The sequence below is a fragment of the Chelonoidis abingdonii genome, chromosome 25 (genome assembly GCF_003597395.2).
Source record: "Chelonoidis abingdonii isolate Lonesome George chromosome 25, CheloAbing_2.0, whole genome shotgun sequence".
NCBI lineage: Eukaryota > Metazoa > Chordata > Testudines > Testudinidae > Chelonoidis > Chelonoidis abingdonii.
In genome coordinates, this window is record NC_133793.1 from 6,098,483 (window position 1) to 6,114,068 (window position 15,586).

At 58.7% G+C, this 15,586-nt stretch overlaps 1 protein-coding gene across 6 annotated transcripts in view; it reads right to left on the reverse strand.

The window, feature by feature from the left end:
- The window catches only part of ADGRB2 (adhesion G protein-coupled receptor B2), a 168,825-nt gene that overhangs the window by 40,611 nt on the left and 112,628 nt on the right, over window positions 1-15,586 (reverse strand). For 5 of the 6 annotated variants that reach the window (XM_075060782.1, XM_032802675.2, XM_032802673.2 and 2 more), the window contains 3 exons: window positions 12,397-12,561; window positions 7,035-7,199; window positions 3,595-3,759 (listed from right to left, as the gene is read on the reverse strand). In XM_075060782.1, the coding sequence (XP_074916883.1) occupies window positions 3,595-3,759; window positions 7,035-7,199; window positions 12,397-12,561 (495 nt within the window). The remainder of the gene's footprint in view (window positions 1-3,594; window positions 3,760-7,034; window positions 7,200-12,396; window positions 12,562-15,586) is intronic. The other variant, XM_032802674.2, reaches the window with a different exon arrangement.

The window sequence follows — 15,586 nt, forward strand, 5'->3', positions numbered from 1 at the left end:
GAGACGCGTGTTAAGGCCCTGCTCCGGGCGGCGGGGGAAGCAGACAGATAGACGAGCGAGAGAGACTGCCAGAGACTGGGACACGGCTGCGCCAGCCCATAATGACTTTAATCAAATATTCTACAGATTATTAAACTCATTAATCAATCGTTTCAGCCTCATTTCAACCAAACAAGACAAATGTCCCCTCATGTCCCAGGGTGTCCTCGGCTAATTAGAGCCACCCCCGGTATTCCTGTTCTTTCAGCCCCAAAACACCCAGCCACCCCCTGGCCCAGGCCCACACTCCTGCCCTCTGCCTGCCAATCCAGGGGGGTCCAGACAGAGCCTGCCTGCCCTCCCCAGGACCCCCTCTGCCCACTGCCAGGCCCCTGTGTGCAGGGCTCCAGCCACCTATGCAGATCCCCACCCCCCCACCTCCCCGCCCAATGCTCCCTTGTTCAGTCCATTTGTTGCACCCTCGCAGGGCTAGGGGGACCCCCACCCCAATGGGTCAGAGTCCGATGCCACTGCAGAGTCCAGGGAGACACCGCTGAGGGTCGAGGCATCGGCCTCCCAGCACTGCACAACGGTGGGTCAGTATCGCTGGGGAAACCAAGCCACGGAGCAGGGAAGCGACGCGCCCCGGGACTCTCAGCAGAGGCGGAGAACAAGCCAGGCTTCCTGGCTGCTAGCTCAGTGCCCCAGCTGTTGGGTCATGTCACCCAGCCTCGCCACTCGCACCCAGATCCAGGAGGGGGAGCGGGTGCCCTTCGAACTGGCCCAGAGAGTGGCAGGTTTGCAGCACCACATGCTGATCTCGGACCCTTGGGGGGCTCTGGTCTGGCTCCGGTCTCTGCAGGGTGGAGCCCCTCTCCAGATTTTCTCTCCTCTCTCCGCTGAGGCGGCACAGCAGCCTGGATGAGCCGCGTGACCTGCCAGGAGCCAGCGCCCCCAACCTTTCCAGGCAGCTCACGGCAGCCAAGTGACATTTAAAGGTCAGCAGGCACGTGACAGCGTCTGCCACTGCTTCGCACTGGGCCGAACACCCGCCCTCCCTCGAGGGCTGGGTGCACAGGGCCTGGCCAGACCTATTCAAGGAGCCGGGACTGACTAGCATGGGGGAAGGATCAGGAGACCTGTCTGCCCCCATCCCGAGGCTGCCTCGCGCAGACCCGCACGCCCCGCACTGGCTGTCAGGTGCAGGCCAGCAGGAAAGGATCATCCTTAGCACTGAAGGGCCACCAAGGTTCGGGAAAGGTCTTTGGCTCCCTCCATGTGCATGAGAGTCTATGAGCCAGCTCCACCCTGCGCTAGTGCCCGCTTGTGAACACTCTCGTGCACTTCCCCAGGCTGCATTTGCACAGACCGACTGCACTGAAGCACACGCACACAGACCACGGGCGTGGCAGTGGGAGAGAACCCTGGGTCTTTGGCTCTGCCTGCTGAACTGACAACAAACTTGCCTTGGCTAACGGCACGGCTCAGGGTTAAACCTCTGCGTGGGAGCCAGGACGGAATCTCTTTGGATGTGTGCTTGGTCCTGGCAGCAACTGACCAGCCACGGGGCCTCAGCAGGGCATCTGTCCCTGCATGCGCACGCGAGTGGTTCTGAGTGGTTGTGAAGGTTCATGCCTACGTGCTCAGTTCCCGATGCTGCCGGGAGTGCTCGTGCACGGACGCATTCCCAGAGCTACGTCCCAAGTTCGTGCACGTGGGTCGCCTAGCCCCCGGTGCCATCACGAGCGCTCGCACAGATGCTTCTGAACCCCTCCCCCCGAGAGGGGTTCAGGCCCCACGACTCCGCCATGGCCCCACGACTCCGCCATGCCCCGGGGCTAGCGCTCAAGCCCAGCGAGAAGCCGCAAACATCACCAAACGCACAGGCGATGAAGGGCAGCGATTCCCGCACAGGGACCTGCAGCCTTCCCACCATCCTGGGGCACAGATCACGGATGCTCAGACCCTGGGGAAGCACATGTGAGCATGCAGCACCACGGCAGCAGGTCTGAGCTCAGCCCATGCAAGCGGGAGCTCCTAGTGCCCAGGAGACAGTGCCCCCAGCTCTGGACATACCCTGTCCCGCAGCTCCTCAGCTTTCGTAATCCTAAAAGCTGACAGATTTGCTCTATGGCAGGGAGAGGCGGCCGGGCCCATCTGTCACTGTCGCCTGCTGACGGGCAGGTCCGTCCCCGCTGCTTGGGGATAAGCGTTCCTATGCAGCACAGCTGGCACCCCAGATGGGTTCACAGGGCCTATCTGTGGGTCAGTTTAAATGTGTTTACGCCGAGTCTGGGCCCCGGCCTGGAGACTGCCGTGGAGCAGAGATGCCCCCTGCTGCAGTGGCATCAGGCTACGCGGGACAGCCAGAGCTCCTGGATGCAGAGATCCCGAGAGAGCAGCTGAGACTGGGCTCAGAGACCCAGGACCCAGCACAAGAACTGCCACCTGGCTCGGTGAGCAGGACAGAGCCCACTCCATAGCGAGCTCCACACAGACCTGGAGACAGGGCACGCTGCACAGAAGGGTCAGGCAGCTGCAGGCAGCACCAGCTCCTCTCACTGCACATCAGCTGGGGGCAGCTGTACTGAACAAACCCCCATTCACTGGGCAAACCAGGCCAAGTGTGAGGGCACAGGGACCCCCCAGACCCTGACATGGCACCGTTGCTCACACCCACAGCGACGCACGGGGATCCCCCAACACGGCACCGCCACTCACACCCACAGCGACGCACCGGGATCCCCCGACACGGCACTGCCGCTCACACCCACAGCGACGCACGGGGATCCCCCAACACGGCACCGCCACTCACACCCACAGCGACGCACGGGGATCCCCCGACACGGCACTGCCGCTCACACCCACAGCGACGCACGGGGATCCCCCGACACGGCACCGCCACTCACACCCACAGCGACGCACAAGGATCCCCCGACATGGCACCGCCGCTCTCACCCACAGCGACGCACGGGGATCCCCCGACACGGCACCGCCGCTCTCACCCACAGCGACGCACAGGGATCCCCCGACACGGCACCGCCGCTCACACCCATAGACACCCACAGGGCACTGACACTGACATCCACCAGGATGCACGGGGACCTCCCAACGTGGCACTGCTGCTCACACCCACAGTGACAAACAGGGACCCTCCTCCCAACCCCGATAGGGCACTGACATCCACCAGAATGCACAGGGACCTCCCAATGCGACACTGTCACTTACACCCATAGCAACACACAGGGACCCCATCCCTGATGTGTCACTGCTGCTCACACACCCTGCGATGCACGGGGATCCCCTGACACGGCACCCCTGCTCACACTCACAGGGACGCACAGGGATCCCCCGACACGGCACCCCTGCTCACACTCATTTACTGCAAGGAGGCATTTACCCTCCCAGAGGTGCTCCTGCTCTCCCGCTAGAGTCCCTGTGCAGGGGTTGGGCCCCAGCATGCCAGCACCTGCCACTTGTGGCCTTGTCTGCCCCAGAGCAATGCCCAGCACTGTGTCCCCAACCTCTCGGAGCTCTTCACCTCCCTGTGGCCTGTCCCAGCTCCACCCGAGCCCCTTGCCCCCACATAGCATAAGAAGCGAGTGTGAGCCTTACTTGGGCAGTCAGGACTGGTGCACTCCCTGGCGTCGGCGTGGGCTCCTTTGCACTCCGCCCAGCCATGGCCCGAGACGCTGCATTTGCGCGTGCGCTGCTGGGTCCCGTTGGAACACGACACCGAGCACCGGCTCCACGAGCCCCACTCCAGCCACTGACCTTCCACTGCCAGGGAAAGCACAGGAGAGAAAGTGGTTAGTGCAAACAGGAGCTGGGCAGATGGGGGGGTAGGCAGGGGCCATTCCTCTTGGCCCTGGTTTCCAAATCCAGGCACGAACCTCGTCTTCCCCTATCCACAGTTATGGGCTTCAGCAACACATTGGCAAAGTGTGCATCATGGCCCCTCTAGTGGCTGGCTGGTTAGAGGGTAACAGCCTACTACTGCTACCAGCTGCGCCTCGAGCTGAAATGCTAGGTGCCTGTGTTATGGTGCTCAGGGTTCTGGGGTCGCATCCTGCCTCCCCGCAGTGGTTACGGCAGTGCTGCCCAGGCAGGTGTCACCAGGACTTGGCCCACTCTGAACAGCAGCGGTGGTGGTTACTGTTCCCCGTGCACCAGTGGTGCTACAGATCTGCACAATGCTGCTGCATAACAGCCTGGTGCTTATGGTGAGAGGGCACCAGGCTCCTCCCCGGCTGCAGCCATGGGGGCACTTGTCGCAGGGGGACTATCTGCCTTAGCTCCATGAGTGGTCCTGCTGCAGAGGCTCAGTGGATAGCAGGCCATGGCATGGTTCAGCCTGCTCCCGGCAGCTTCCTGTACAGGAAATGTGGAGGAGAGGCTGGAATGAGGGGGGGCATGTCTGTGGGATTCGGCACAGCTGTGCCTGGGGACCCTGGGTTGAGACAGGTGAGCAGCATTTCAGCTCTGCCGTGCAGCAGGAGAGCAGAAGGATCCTGCCCTGACTATGCCCCCTACACCAGACGAGCAATGAATCCTCCCGCTAGCCCTTAGCAGGAACCTTGCTGAGGGTGCACAGCAGCTGCCTGCACTGGCATCCCAGCAGCTCCATGAGCTCCGAGCCAGCCTGGATCGTGCCAGGCCCGTCGGGGAGGGAGCGTTAACGAGCCGCCCTGTGCCATGCAGCACCTGAGAGAGCTCCCAGAGCAGCAGGCTGGCTCTGCAGGAGCACAGGCAGGCTATCTCGCCTCCATCCGCCTTTGGCTGATGTGAGCAGGAACCAACGTGGGGCACAGGGATGGCCCCAGGGGACGGGCAGCCGGGGGATGGATCTGGGAGACAGGCCTGGCTCCTACACGGGGCAGCGTGCAGGCTCAGAAACAAGCGAATACGTTTCCTCCTCTTGATGAACTCCTGGCCCCCAGACCCCTGTCGGGATAACACCGCTATTCCCCTGCCCCACAGGCTGGTAGCAGCCTGTCTGGCCCGTCAGCCGCCCAACGGGGTAGGAAAGAGTCAGCTGGTAACCTGCTTCCACAAAATCAGTAACTGAATAAAAGAGAGAGTGAGTGAGAGAGAGCGCACTGTTGGCCAGATCTGCAGCTGGTGTGGCCACCACCGCTCGACTGCAAGGGGATCCGGCCCACTCACTCCCTTCGACTCCAGCTGGGGCAGTTGCTCTCTGCCTCCCCTCATTCCCAATTCCTCCTGCAGGCTCCTGGCGGGCACCATGGGGCTCTGGGAAGGTTCTCACCCTGACACGCCATCCTCCGCCCCGGGCCACTGCCAGCTCTGCCCCAGAGGGAATTGCTTGTTAGCCCTGAACACAAAGCTACTTACAAACGACCCACCTGCAGCCTGCCTGGTCCCGCTACTCGTCAGTTCCCCCCCGACAGAGCTGGGCGACACCCGCCCATCATGCTGGGTCCAGCCCAGAATGACCCGCTGGCAGCCCAGGTACTGTGGGACAGCAACCCTCCATCCCAGGCCTCTGAGCTAGGGAGACACCCAGGAGAAATGACAGCGTGCAGGGGGAAGAGCCCCCATGTCCCCGACCTCTCGGGGGAGTTTCCAAGGGGCCATGTCAGGACTCTGCACAGAGGTGGGGGTCCTCTGCTCTCCCCTGGCCAGCAACGGGGCAGGCTGGAGTCACCGCTGACGGAGCTACTCGCTGCCCCTGCTTTAAAGCAGCAGATACAGATGGGGTGGCCGTGGCAATTTCACACCTGGGCTATGTCCGCCTGCAGTCCCCGCTCGCTGGGAAGCTCTGGCTACCAAAAGAGAACTGACAGCAAAGCCCCCTGATGGGACAGGCCCGGGGCCTCCCCATGCCTTGCACCGCCCCCAGAGAGGTTCTATTTACAATCTCAGCTGACCCACAGCATGCTCTTGCCCCTATGGGGCCCTTTCTCTGATACCACACCCCCCATAGCTCCTGCCCCATGCATCCCCCTTACTCTGCCCTATATTCCCCCTCGCCCCATCCCACAATTTCATTCTTGCCCATGGAGCTCTGCCTACCCCCGTCTCATGCCTCACTACAGACCCATCACATCACCCTCCTTTGCCCCCACACGTCCCTCCTCCAGCGCCCCAGGGCCCTGTGTGCTCACAATGTGCCACCCAGATGTCACAGTCCTACCTTCTCCCGTTCCTCCTCCCCAGCCCCCTGGGCTCTCCCCCTCCCCACAAGGGGCTGGAATCAAGGCTACCCCCTGGGGACGCTCAGTGCACGTCACGTGCATCCCGCGCGCCCACAGAAATGCCACTTGCTGAGCCCGCCGGGGCCTTGGCCAAGCGGCGACATCTAGTGAGACAGCAGCATTTGCTACCAGCCCCCGGATCACAGGCACCGGCCCATTCGGGAGCTGGACGCAGGCCGTTCAGCCCCAGAGCTGGGGAATCTGGGCTTTAATGTGGAGGTGTGTCTAAGCTGGAGTCATGTACCCCCTCCCCCAGTCACCCCAGCCGCTCCCTTTGCGCTCACACCTGGGTCACACCCCGCCGGCCTCATCCTGACCAATCTCCCGGCTGAGTCCCCTTCCAACCCGCTCTCCTAGCTCAAGGGAGGGAACAAAGGGGCACGCCTCGTCTGCTCCCCAAACCATCCCTCTCCAGCACAACACCTGCATCCTGTGCCACAGCCCCATCAGTCCTCCCTCCACAATCTACCCCCAACACACACACTGCTCCCTGTGCTCCGAGCCGGCTAGCAGATAGCCAAAGGGGAGCCGGGGGACGGACGATGACCTCCGTATCAGTCTCTCTAGGTTGTTCCTAGGGCTCCCAGCCCCGTGGGAACCTAACGCACAGAACATTAAAAGTCTTTGCCTTTGGTTTCAGGCAAGCTGGGAGCCTAAATACCTTTGAGGATCGGAGCCTAAGTGCCCTGAGACCGCCCAGGGAGGAGGGCTGCCTTTTCTGAGCATGGCGTGGGGCTGCCGCCAAGGGCGAGGCTTTGAGGGACGGCCAGGGAAGGCAGGCAAGCAAGAAAGCCGAGCGGAAAAGCGCGGAGGAGAGCCAAGGCGCGAGTTACTAACCAGGGCAGATTGCGATATTGCAGGGCTTAGTCTGCACCTCGGGGCCCTCGCAGGCCTTCCCGCCGTGCTGCGGGGCTACACACTGCCGCGTTCTTGTCCTGGCCCCTCGCCCGCAGGTCACGGAGCACAGACTCCACGGGGACCACTCCTCCCACAGGCCGTGCACTGCAATACAGCACACAGCAATCACGCCTCCGGCCCAGGCCATGCGCAGCATACAGCATGGTGGGGGTGGGGATCGGGGGCGCTCCGTCCCAGCTGTGCAGGCCCGCACCCAAAGCAGAGGGGAGGGCTGAGCTGCTGCGCAGAAGACCTGGAAGTATTTGTGAAACAGGGCTCAAATCCCACTGCAGCCTGGGAGGCATCACAACCCTCATTCTACAGGTGGGGAAACTGAGGCACAGAGCAGCAAGGTGACTCCTCCAAGGCTACACAGTGGCAGTGCTGGGAACAGAACCCAGAAGTCCTGACTCCCACTTCCCTGCTCTGACCACTGGACCTCTCCTCCCTCCCCGGGGTGGAGGCTTGCCTAAGTCCCACCCTCCACCCCAAGGCCTCAGCAAGCAAATCAGAAGCTGCCACCTACCATCCCAGCCCCCTGCAGCAACACCCAGCAGATCCAAGGGGGGGGAGGGTGTTATTCAGCTCTGTCCCCTATAACAGAGCATCCTCACTTCGGATCTATGGGGCGGGGACAATGGGAGGCAGAAATGTTCTCGAAGATTGAAAGAAATGTTAAGGTGGCAGGGGGGACACAGAGACAGCTGAGGAGAGAGGATCGGTCTCCCACACAGCCAGGTCAGACTCCCCTCCAGTCCCTAGTCTCACCCTCACCCCCAGCCCCATTACCGGACACCCCCTAGTATAACCTCCTAGCTAGAGCAGGTTAACCAAAGGCAGCCTTTTACTTAGGGCTGATTCCAAAGGGCGTTTTGGCTGTGGTGGCAGCAAGGTGGGGCCAAGCGTGATGCAAAGATACCGACGAACACGCAACATGGTGGGAGAGCAGCAGAACCCAAGGCCCAGGGGATCTTTGGGTGATGGCCGCCACACCAGAGGTTGAACCTCCTGAGCTAACCACATGAGCTACCAAAGCTGAAGTCAGGACTCCTGGGTTCCATTCCCAGCACTGCCACTGACTCGCCATACTACTTGGGAGGAGTCACTTCACCTCTCTGTGCCTCAGTTTCTCTAGCTGAGCCTATAACAGACCCACATTCTCTGTGGACAATACACAGGGGAGGAGCTGTAAAACGCACCCCACTGGGTTACAATGGGCACCCAACGCCCTTCGGTCCTGTCTACATAAGAAACTAATTTAACCTAAGCTGTGAACCAAAACCAATTTAGTGCAAACCCCTCTGCAGACGCCCTTAGTCCAATTTCGCGTAAGTCAGTTAGGAACAGGTTTAGTTGCACCAAAATAATCTGAAATCAGAACATCCACATGTGGCTTCCTCCAGTTTAACTAAACTGGTTTCAGAACCTATTTAGATGAATAAAGTCTCAGGCTAGAGGGGACCTCTGTGATCCTCTACTCGGCCCTCCTGTGTAGTAACAGCCAGAGAAGTTCCCTGAAATAAGTCAAGCTAGTGGCACCTTCCCCTGCAGACAAGGCCTTGAAAAACTGGACCTGAATGTCCAGCTGCAATCCGATGCATGTGGATGGATCCATGTGGGACCCCACTGGCTACCCCTGCCTAGCTGTGGGAATCCAGCCACAGACTCCGAAGGTGGACTGAGCTTCCCAAGGCCCTGTGCAGGGAGTTGGGGAAACTGAGTCACAGCGAGGCAACGTGACTCGCCCAAGGTCGCAGAGGGAGCCAGTGGCAGAGCTGCAAATTGAACCCAGGAGTCCTGGCTCCTGCTCCTGGCAGACATGGGAAATAAGCGCAGCTCTCTCAGCCCGCCGAGCTCTAACTGTGAGGCAACGCTCTCCTAATGCTGCATGAGCCAAGAAACACGATGCCATGGCGGGGTGCGGGGAGGAGGGCAGCCCTCATGCTTTAAATTTCCATGGCTCTGCCTGCAATGTCAACATCTCGCCCATCCTCAAGCCTTTGCGAAGCATCTTTAGCCCTCAGGGAAGCCCAGAGCTTTCTGAGGATCAAACGGCTGCTCGGAGGGATAACTTGAAAGCACCGGGAAGATGAGGAAAAGACAAAGGCGACCGAGCCATCACTGAGATAAAAGCCTTCGGCCTGGAGAAAAATCTCATCCTGGACTGGGGGAGGCGACACAGCCAGCGTCAGTCCGTGGCTTGGGAGTGCAGAGGGGAGTTATGACATCACTAGCAGACTCCTTCTGCCCACGCTGTCATTTTGTGACAGCCGACAAGCTGCACAGAAGCAAAGGCCTCGATCCTGTAATGACCTCGGCTCCCTGAGCCCACCCACAGCTCATCCTGGGACCGAGGCCTTGGGATAGGAAGAGGCCAACTCTCATTGCAGCTCCTACCCCTGCCCCCCCGTGGCCTCCGCTTGCTTGTGGGGACTGAGCCCATGACAAGGCTGTTGGGGTTTTTATTTCACTAGCACAGAAAACCTTGCAATGAAATGAAGCCAATCTTGGCAATCAGACTGGGAAGATCAGGAAGGGCCAGAAGGGGAGAAGAGGGGGAGGCCCCTGCCGGCTATGACCCTGTCTGGCCTAGGATTCAAGGCGTGGTCTTAGCACACGTGCTAATGCATATGACGATCTAGGGAGGACCATAAAAATAACCCTGAGCCCTTTTCAGCCCTAGCTCCCATCATTATCCCCTCTGTATCGAGGGGGAAACCGAGGCAGAGAGCTGGGAAGTGACTTGCCCAGGGTCACCCAGCAGCAGAGCTGGGAATCAAATGCAGGTCTCCTATATCTCAGCCCAGGGTTCTACCCACTGGGCCGCACGTGCCAGGCCGGCTGGATTAAAGGCCAGGCTCCCCACCCAGTTTAGCCGTGTTAAAGGCCCTCGCTTGTAAGGTCACACCTCAGACACTGGCCTGGACAAGGCCCCTGGGCAGGCAAGCACCACATCAGCCAGGGCTGCAGTGGGACCAGAGTGGTGCCTGGGTCTCGTGCTGCCCCCTCACCCCAGTGTCCTTCCCAGCCTTGGAGCCCCAGACCAGCGCCATGCTGGGCCCAATCCTACATGGTGCCGAGCATCCCCAGCTCTCAGCTGACGTCCATGGGAGCGGAAGATGCTCAGGGCCTGGTCTGCCACCCCTGGCAGTTCAAGGCGCTGCCTGCACCACTGGCCGCTGAGCCCAAGCCAAGGGCGAGCACTGAGCTGGCTGGGACAGGGGGCCTGGGTGCATGCCAGACAAGGAGACTTACCCCGACTCGGGAGAAGTTGCCCATCTCCTGAGCTCTGAAAGACAACAGCACTCTGGGTGGCAGCTGTGCAAGCCCAGTATGTAGCCAGGGGGTCGGGTGGGTCTGTACTCGGATGGCCAGGACACAGTGCAGTTTTTCGCACGCTCGCTCGAGCAGAGTATGCCTGGGTACCTCTCCCCAAGCAGGGAGTCACCTTCCAGGCTGCTGTGTAGACATGCCCTGAGTGTAACAGAACAACGCACAACTCCGAGATATCCCCAGCAGCCAAGGAACCTGCTCCCAACAGGCTGGCCATGCACAGCCAGCACTCCAAGCTTAACGTGCTGGCTATCTGAGCTCTAAGCCTGCAAGCCGGTGCCAGGAATATGGGAACTACAGGCACCGTCCTTCCATACTACTGCACACACCATCTCTGGGATCCAGGCAGGTGCTGTCCTCTCCCGATTGAACCCTTCCTTCTACCCAGGCAAACACTCGTTCCTACCCTAAAATGCCTTCCTCCCTGCTGGGAGCCTGAGCGGAGCATTTCTGGCAGCAGGGAGAAACAACCTGGTGGGGGACTGCTGAGCGCTTTGGCCGGGTCGCCAGCCCTGGGAGTTTCAGTCTGTGCCCAGGTTCAGCAGGGGAGGATCAGGGCACGCTTGTCCCCTGCCCCACTCCCCACTTGCAGGCTTTGGTTCTGCCCTGTAGGTGAAGGAAGCTTGGCCCCATGGCACTACTTGAGCCTGTGCGCAAGTGTCGCGATGGTTTTTGTGAGTGCCTGTCTCCACTCGGAGCTGGGCTGAGAACCCACCTAACTCACCACACCAATGTCATCATCAGGATCATTGGCTCAGAACAGGGGTCGGCAACCTGTCAGAAGTGGTGCGCCAAGTCTTCATATATTCACTCTAACGTAAGGTTTCGTATGCCAGTAATGTTTTTAGAAGGTCTCTTTCTATACGTCTATAATATATACCTAAACTATTGTTGTATGAAGAGTAAATAAGGTTTTTAAAATGTTTAAGAAGCTTCATTTAAAATTAAATTAAAATGCAGAGCCCCCCGGACCGGTGGCCAGGACCCAGGCCATATGAGTGCCTGAAAATCAGCTCGTGTGCCGCCTTCGGCACGAGTGCCATAGGTTGCCTACCCCCTGCTTAGAATATCAAGATCCCGGCCAGTCAGCATAACATTAGAGATAAATACATCCCACTCACACACATCAGCGCCTCATGCATGAGGCCAACATTCAATCCTACAGAGGTGTCCCCTGGGGGACAGTCTATGGGCTACACCGCATGCCCTGCATGTCCCTCACTCAGGCCACAGGATTAACTACTCTGGTGTAAATGAGAAATAACTTCTCCTGATCGCGACAGAGTTGCTCCAACATCAGCATGACGCAGCTCAAAGCCCAGTTCCACATCCCTTTTGACAGCTGGATCAGGATCTATCCCCACCCACTCTGCATTGCCCCAGGACAGAATCTCTGCCCCGTGCCAGCACCTCAGGAGGAGCCCCAGAGCCGGGGTCTGGTCTCACATGCCCCAGCTCAAGTGGCTGTCCTGGAGCCAGTGGCGTTTCACTCCCTCTCCAGCTGAGACCAGGATCCAGTGGGTAGATCCCAGAGCAGGAAACAAGGCGTAGAAAGGACTGGAGTTTCTCACTTGGCCCTGAGGATGCTCCGCCCCTGCACCCCCAGGGGGGATAGGAACAGCTCACGGGGCGAGTGGGTCCCCATGGGGAGGGAGACCATCACTCCAGCTCAGGAAGAAGGGCAGAGAAGCCTAGGGCCATCCCATCCCTATCACCAAGTCATCATCAGGGTCCTGATCCCCACAGCTCGCCTGCCCCACAAGCTGGGTGCTCACTGGGAGCCCTGGGGTCACCCTGCAGCCTGGGATGGGCTCCTTTGCTCCTCCTAGCAATGCAGCATCTCTGCACCGCCATGGGACCAGTGTGTGCCCGTGGCACAGCCAGGTGAGGGGTGGGGGCAGGGGACCCTCGTTATGAAATGGAACAAAGCTCCACAACTCCCCCCTCCACACTGTCTGCCCCCCTGTACCTGGGCAGGTGGCGGTGTTATTGCACATCCGCGTCTCCCGGAGCAGCCCGCTGCACAGCGTCCCGTAGGGAGACGAGACGCAGGAGCGTGTGCGCACCTGGGAGCCCTGCCCACATGTCAGGGAGCAGACGCTCCACTGGGACCACTCCTCCGCGGCGGGGTCTCCTATGGGGAGAGAGGGAGAGATGTGTTGGCCAACCAGCCTCCTTCAAAACGCAGCGCACCCTCTGCCAGACACACATACACGCAATGCACAACTGGCCTGCGGAACTCACTGCTACATGAGGTCACTGAGCTGAGCAGGGTTAAAAATAAAGGGACTGGACACTTATCTGGAGAGCGAGAGGAGCCAGGTTTACATTGGGGAGGCTCAATAAAACACAGAAGCTTTGGGAAGGGCTCAAAGCCCTCCTGCCCCAGGGCTTGACCTAACCTCTAATGGTTCTAAACTAATAGGAATCAGGAGGGAATTTCTCAGGGGGCAGGTTATCATGTAGCTGCAGGGTTTATTGCACCTTCCTCTGAAGCAGCTGCTGTGGGCCAGTCAGAAGCAGGACACTGGGCCCGGATCGGATCCAGTCTGGTTCGGTTCCTGGCAAAGCTCCATGGGCAGTGGTGGTTGGGCTGGCAGGCCCAGCAGCTGTTTGGCTGTGCGGGCCCAGGGCTCCATCTCTCTTTCTCCCATGAGCAGGTGTGATATTGACATTTACAACAGTCTGGCTCTTATTAAGCTTGATGATCCGTTTGAAGACATTGGACGGGCCAGTTGTAGGGATATCAGTTTCAATTAAGAGGGACGTCTGCAGGAGGCATGGGAAGGGGATTATTATTTGCTGGAGACAGAGAGAGCGGAGATTAGCTGGAACAGGCCCCCCAGCGAGGTGCTCACGTACTTAGTCAAAAATTAAAAGGTGGGATTGAATTCTAGGCAGTTATTACTCATTACAGGCTGGGATCTGCTCTCAGCTCCACCGGTAGAAATCAGAAATAACGTCACTGAAGCCAGTGGACTCAGCTAGTGAAAATCAACATAAATACTGACCTCCATGGAGCTGCGCTGATTTACACCAAGTGGGGATCTGGCCAATTTACGCCAGCTGGGGATCTAGATGCAGGGCAGCGTGGGGTCCAGCACACCACCTGTTTTGCTCCATGGTACGTGCACGCTGGCGTATTATCCGGAGTGGTTTATTGTCGTAGGGTTGCTGGCGAACGGTGGGGCTGTGCCCTCAATTTACAGCAACTGTTACAATCCACGGCCTCTAGGCACCATTTTTAATCCATGTATCTCAGGGCCCATTGGGTTGCCTTTCAGTTTGTTATTTTAGGGTTGCGCATACGCACCACTTCATTGCTAGGAAGCTCCTTGGCAGGAGCACTGGGGCCGACCGCACCACTGCAGGGCTGAATGGTTTGTTATCGTAGGGTTGCCAGGGCTGCAGACACTCCTGTAGTGCTGTGGAGGTTCCAGTCCCAAACTGGGAGCTTTCACTTACCCACAGTTCAGTGTGGGTTCGCTCAGCATCTGGGTCTGTCCAGGTCTCACAGCCAGTGAGACACCCGGACAGGATAATAAGGGACCGATCCTGCTCCCAGGAAAGTCAATGAGAGTTTGGCTGCTGTTTTCCCTGGGGACAGGATCCAAAAGGGCTGGGAGGTGTCCGCCATAGGACAGCAGGGCTCAGCTGCGGGCCCAGCCGGTTGGCAGGCATTGATCTCACTGGCAGGGGAGGAGGGCTCGTTAACGCCAACCTGGGTACCAGGAGGACGAGAAGGAACCGGGACAGAGGAAGTCCTGCAAGGGAAAGCTGATCCTGCCCCCTACCAAAGCCAGCTGCAAAACCCCCTTGGATTTCAACAGGAACAGGATCGGACCCCTACACGGGAGCGACCTGCAAGCCATGGGCATGGCAGTATCCGAGATCCGCAAGCCAGACTCACTGCACCCTGATCACTCCTGCCAATTCAGGCTCCATCCAGCTTGCCAGGCACGGAGCAGCCCACAGTCCATAAATCAGGGAGTGGGGAGCAAGAGGCTCTCAAATGACCCAATTGAATTAACTAAATAAATACGTCTGAACTAAACAATTAATAGATTTTTTTTAATCCTCTAAGGAAGGTGCAAAGAAAATACAGACATGGAGCAAATTAAGTGGGCGCACGGGCTGGGAACAAAGGACCTCGCTCCATCTCCATCACGGGTGCTGCTGATCCAGAGACAGCGCAGGGCACGTGTAAATGGAAGCCAGGCAATTGTTTTTAAACTGTCAGGGTTTTCTTCTTAATTAAAATGCACAGAACTATTATCATCCCCGGATTGATTTATGGGACAACCCAGTGGAGAACTGGCTTCCCGTCACTCATAGCCTGCTGCAGAGTGCTGCTGAGGCTGGTCATTTTTGCCCCTGCTCTACCCCAGAGGTGGCTGCCTTACGACATTTAGCATTCTGAGAGCACTTTAATGTTCAAAGAGCTGTGCAGACATAAGCTAATTATACCTCACCTCAGCCCTGGGAGAGAGGGAGAAAAACAGTATCACCTCCTGGCTATTTTTTGTTTTTACACATGGGGAACTGAGGCAGAGGGGCAACGGCCCAGATCCTCAGAAGTACTGAGGTGCCTAACTCAGAGTGAGGTGACGAGGCCACACAGTAAGTCAGTGACAGAGCTGGGATTAGACCTCAGGGCCTCCTGCGTTTTTAGAACCTCCAGTGGGTCCCAATCAACAAGGCCCCGTTGTGCTGTACATATTATTATTCATCGTGTTTATTGTGGTAGGGCCCTGGGACCATCCAAACTCAGTGCGGTAGGTGCTGTAGATACGTATGGTGAGATAGGGATAGAACATACAAAAACCGAGGTGCAAAGAGATGAGGTGACTTGGCCAGGTCACTCAGGGAGTCAGTGGCAGAAAAGGGAACTGAAGCCAGGCCTGCTGGAGCGCAGTCCAGTGCCCAGTACACTGGGGCCCTGGTCTCTGACTGGGACTCCTAGTAATACAAATAAATCATCATCATCAACCCCAACTCCCCCCCGCTATCCCACGGGACAGGGTGGGTGGGGCCCTGGCCCTACCCTCTGGCTAGAGAAGTCCCACCATGCTTGGCTCTGGGCCAAGCCTCTCCCACTCCCAGCAAGCGCGAGCGGCAGTTGCTGCATTTGTTTGGGGGCTGGCAGGACTCAGGGAAGG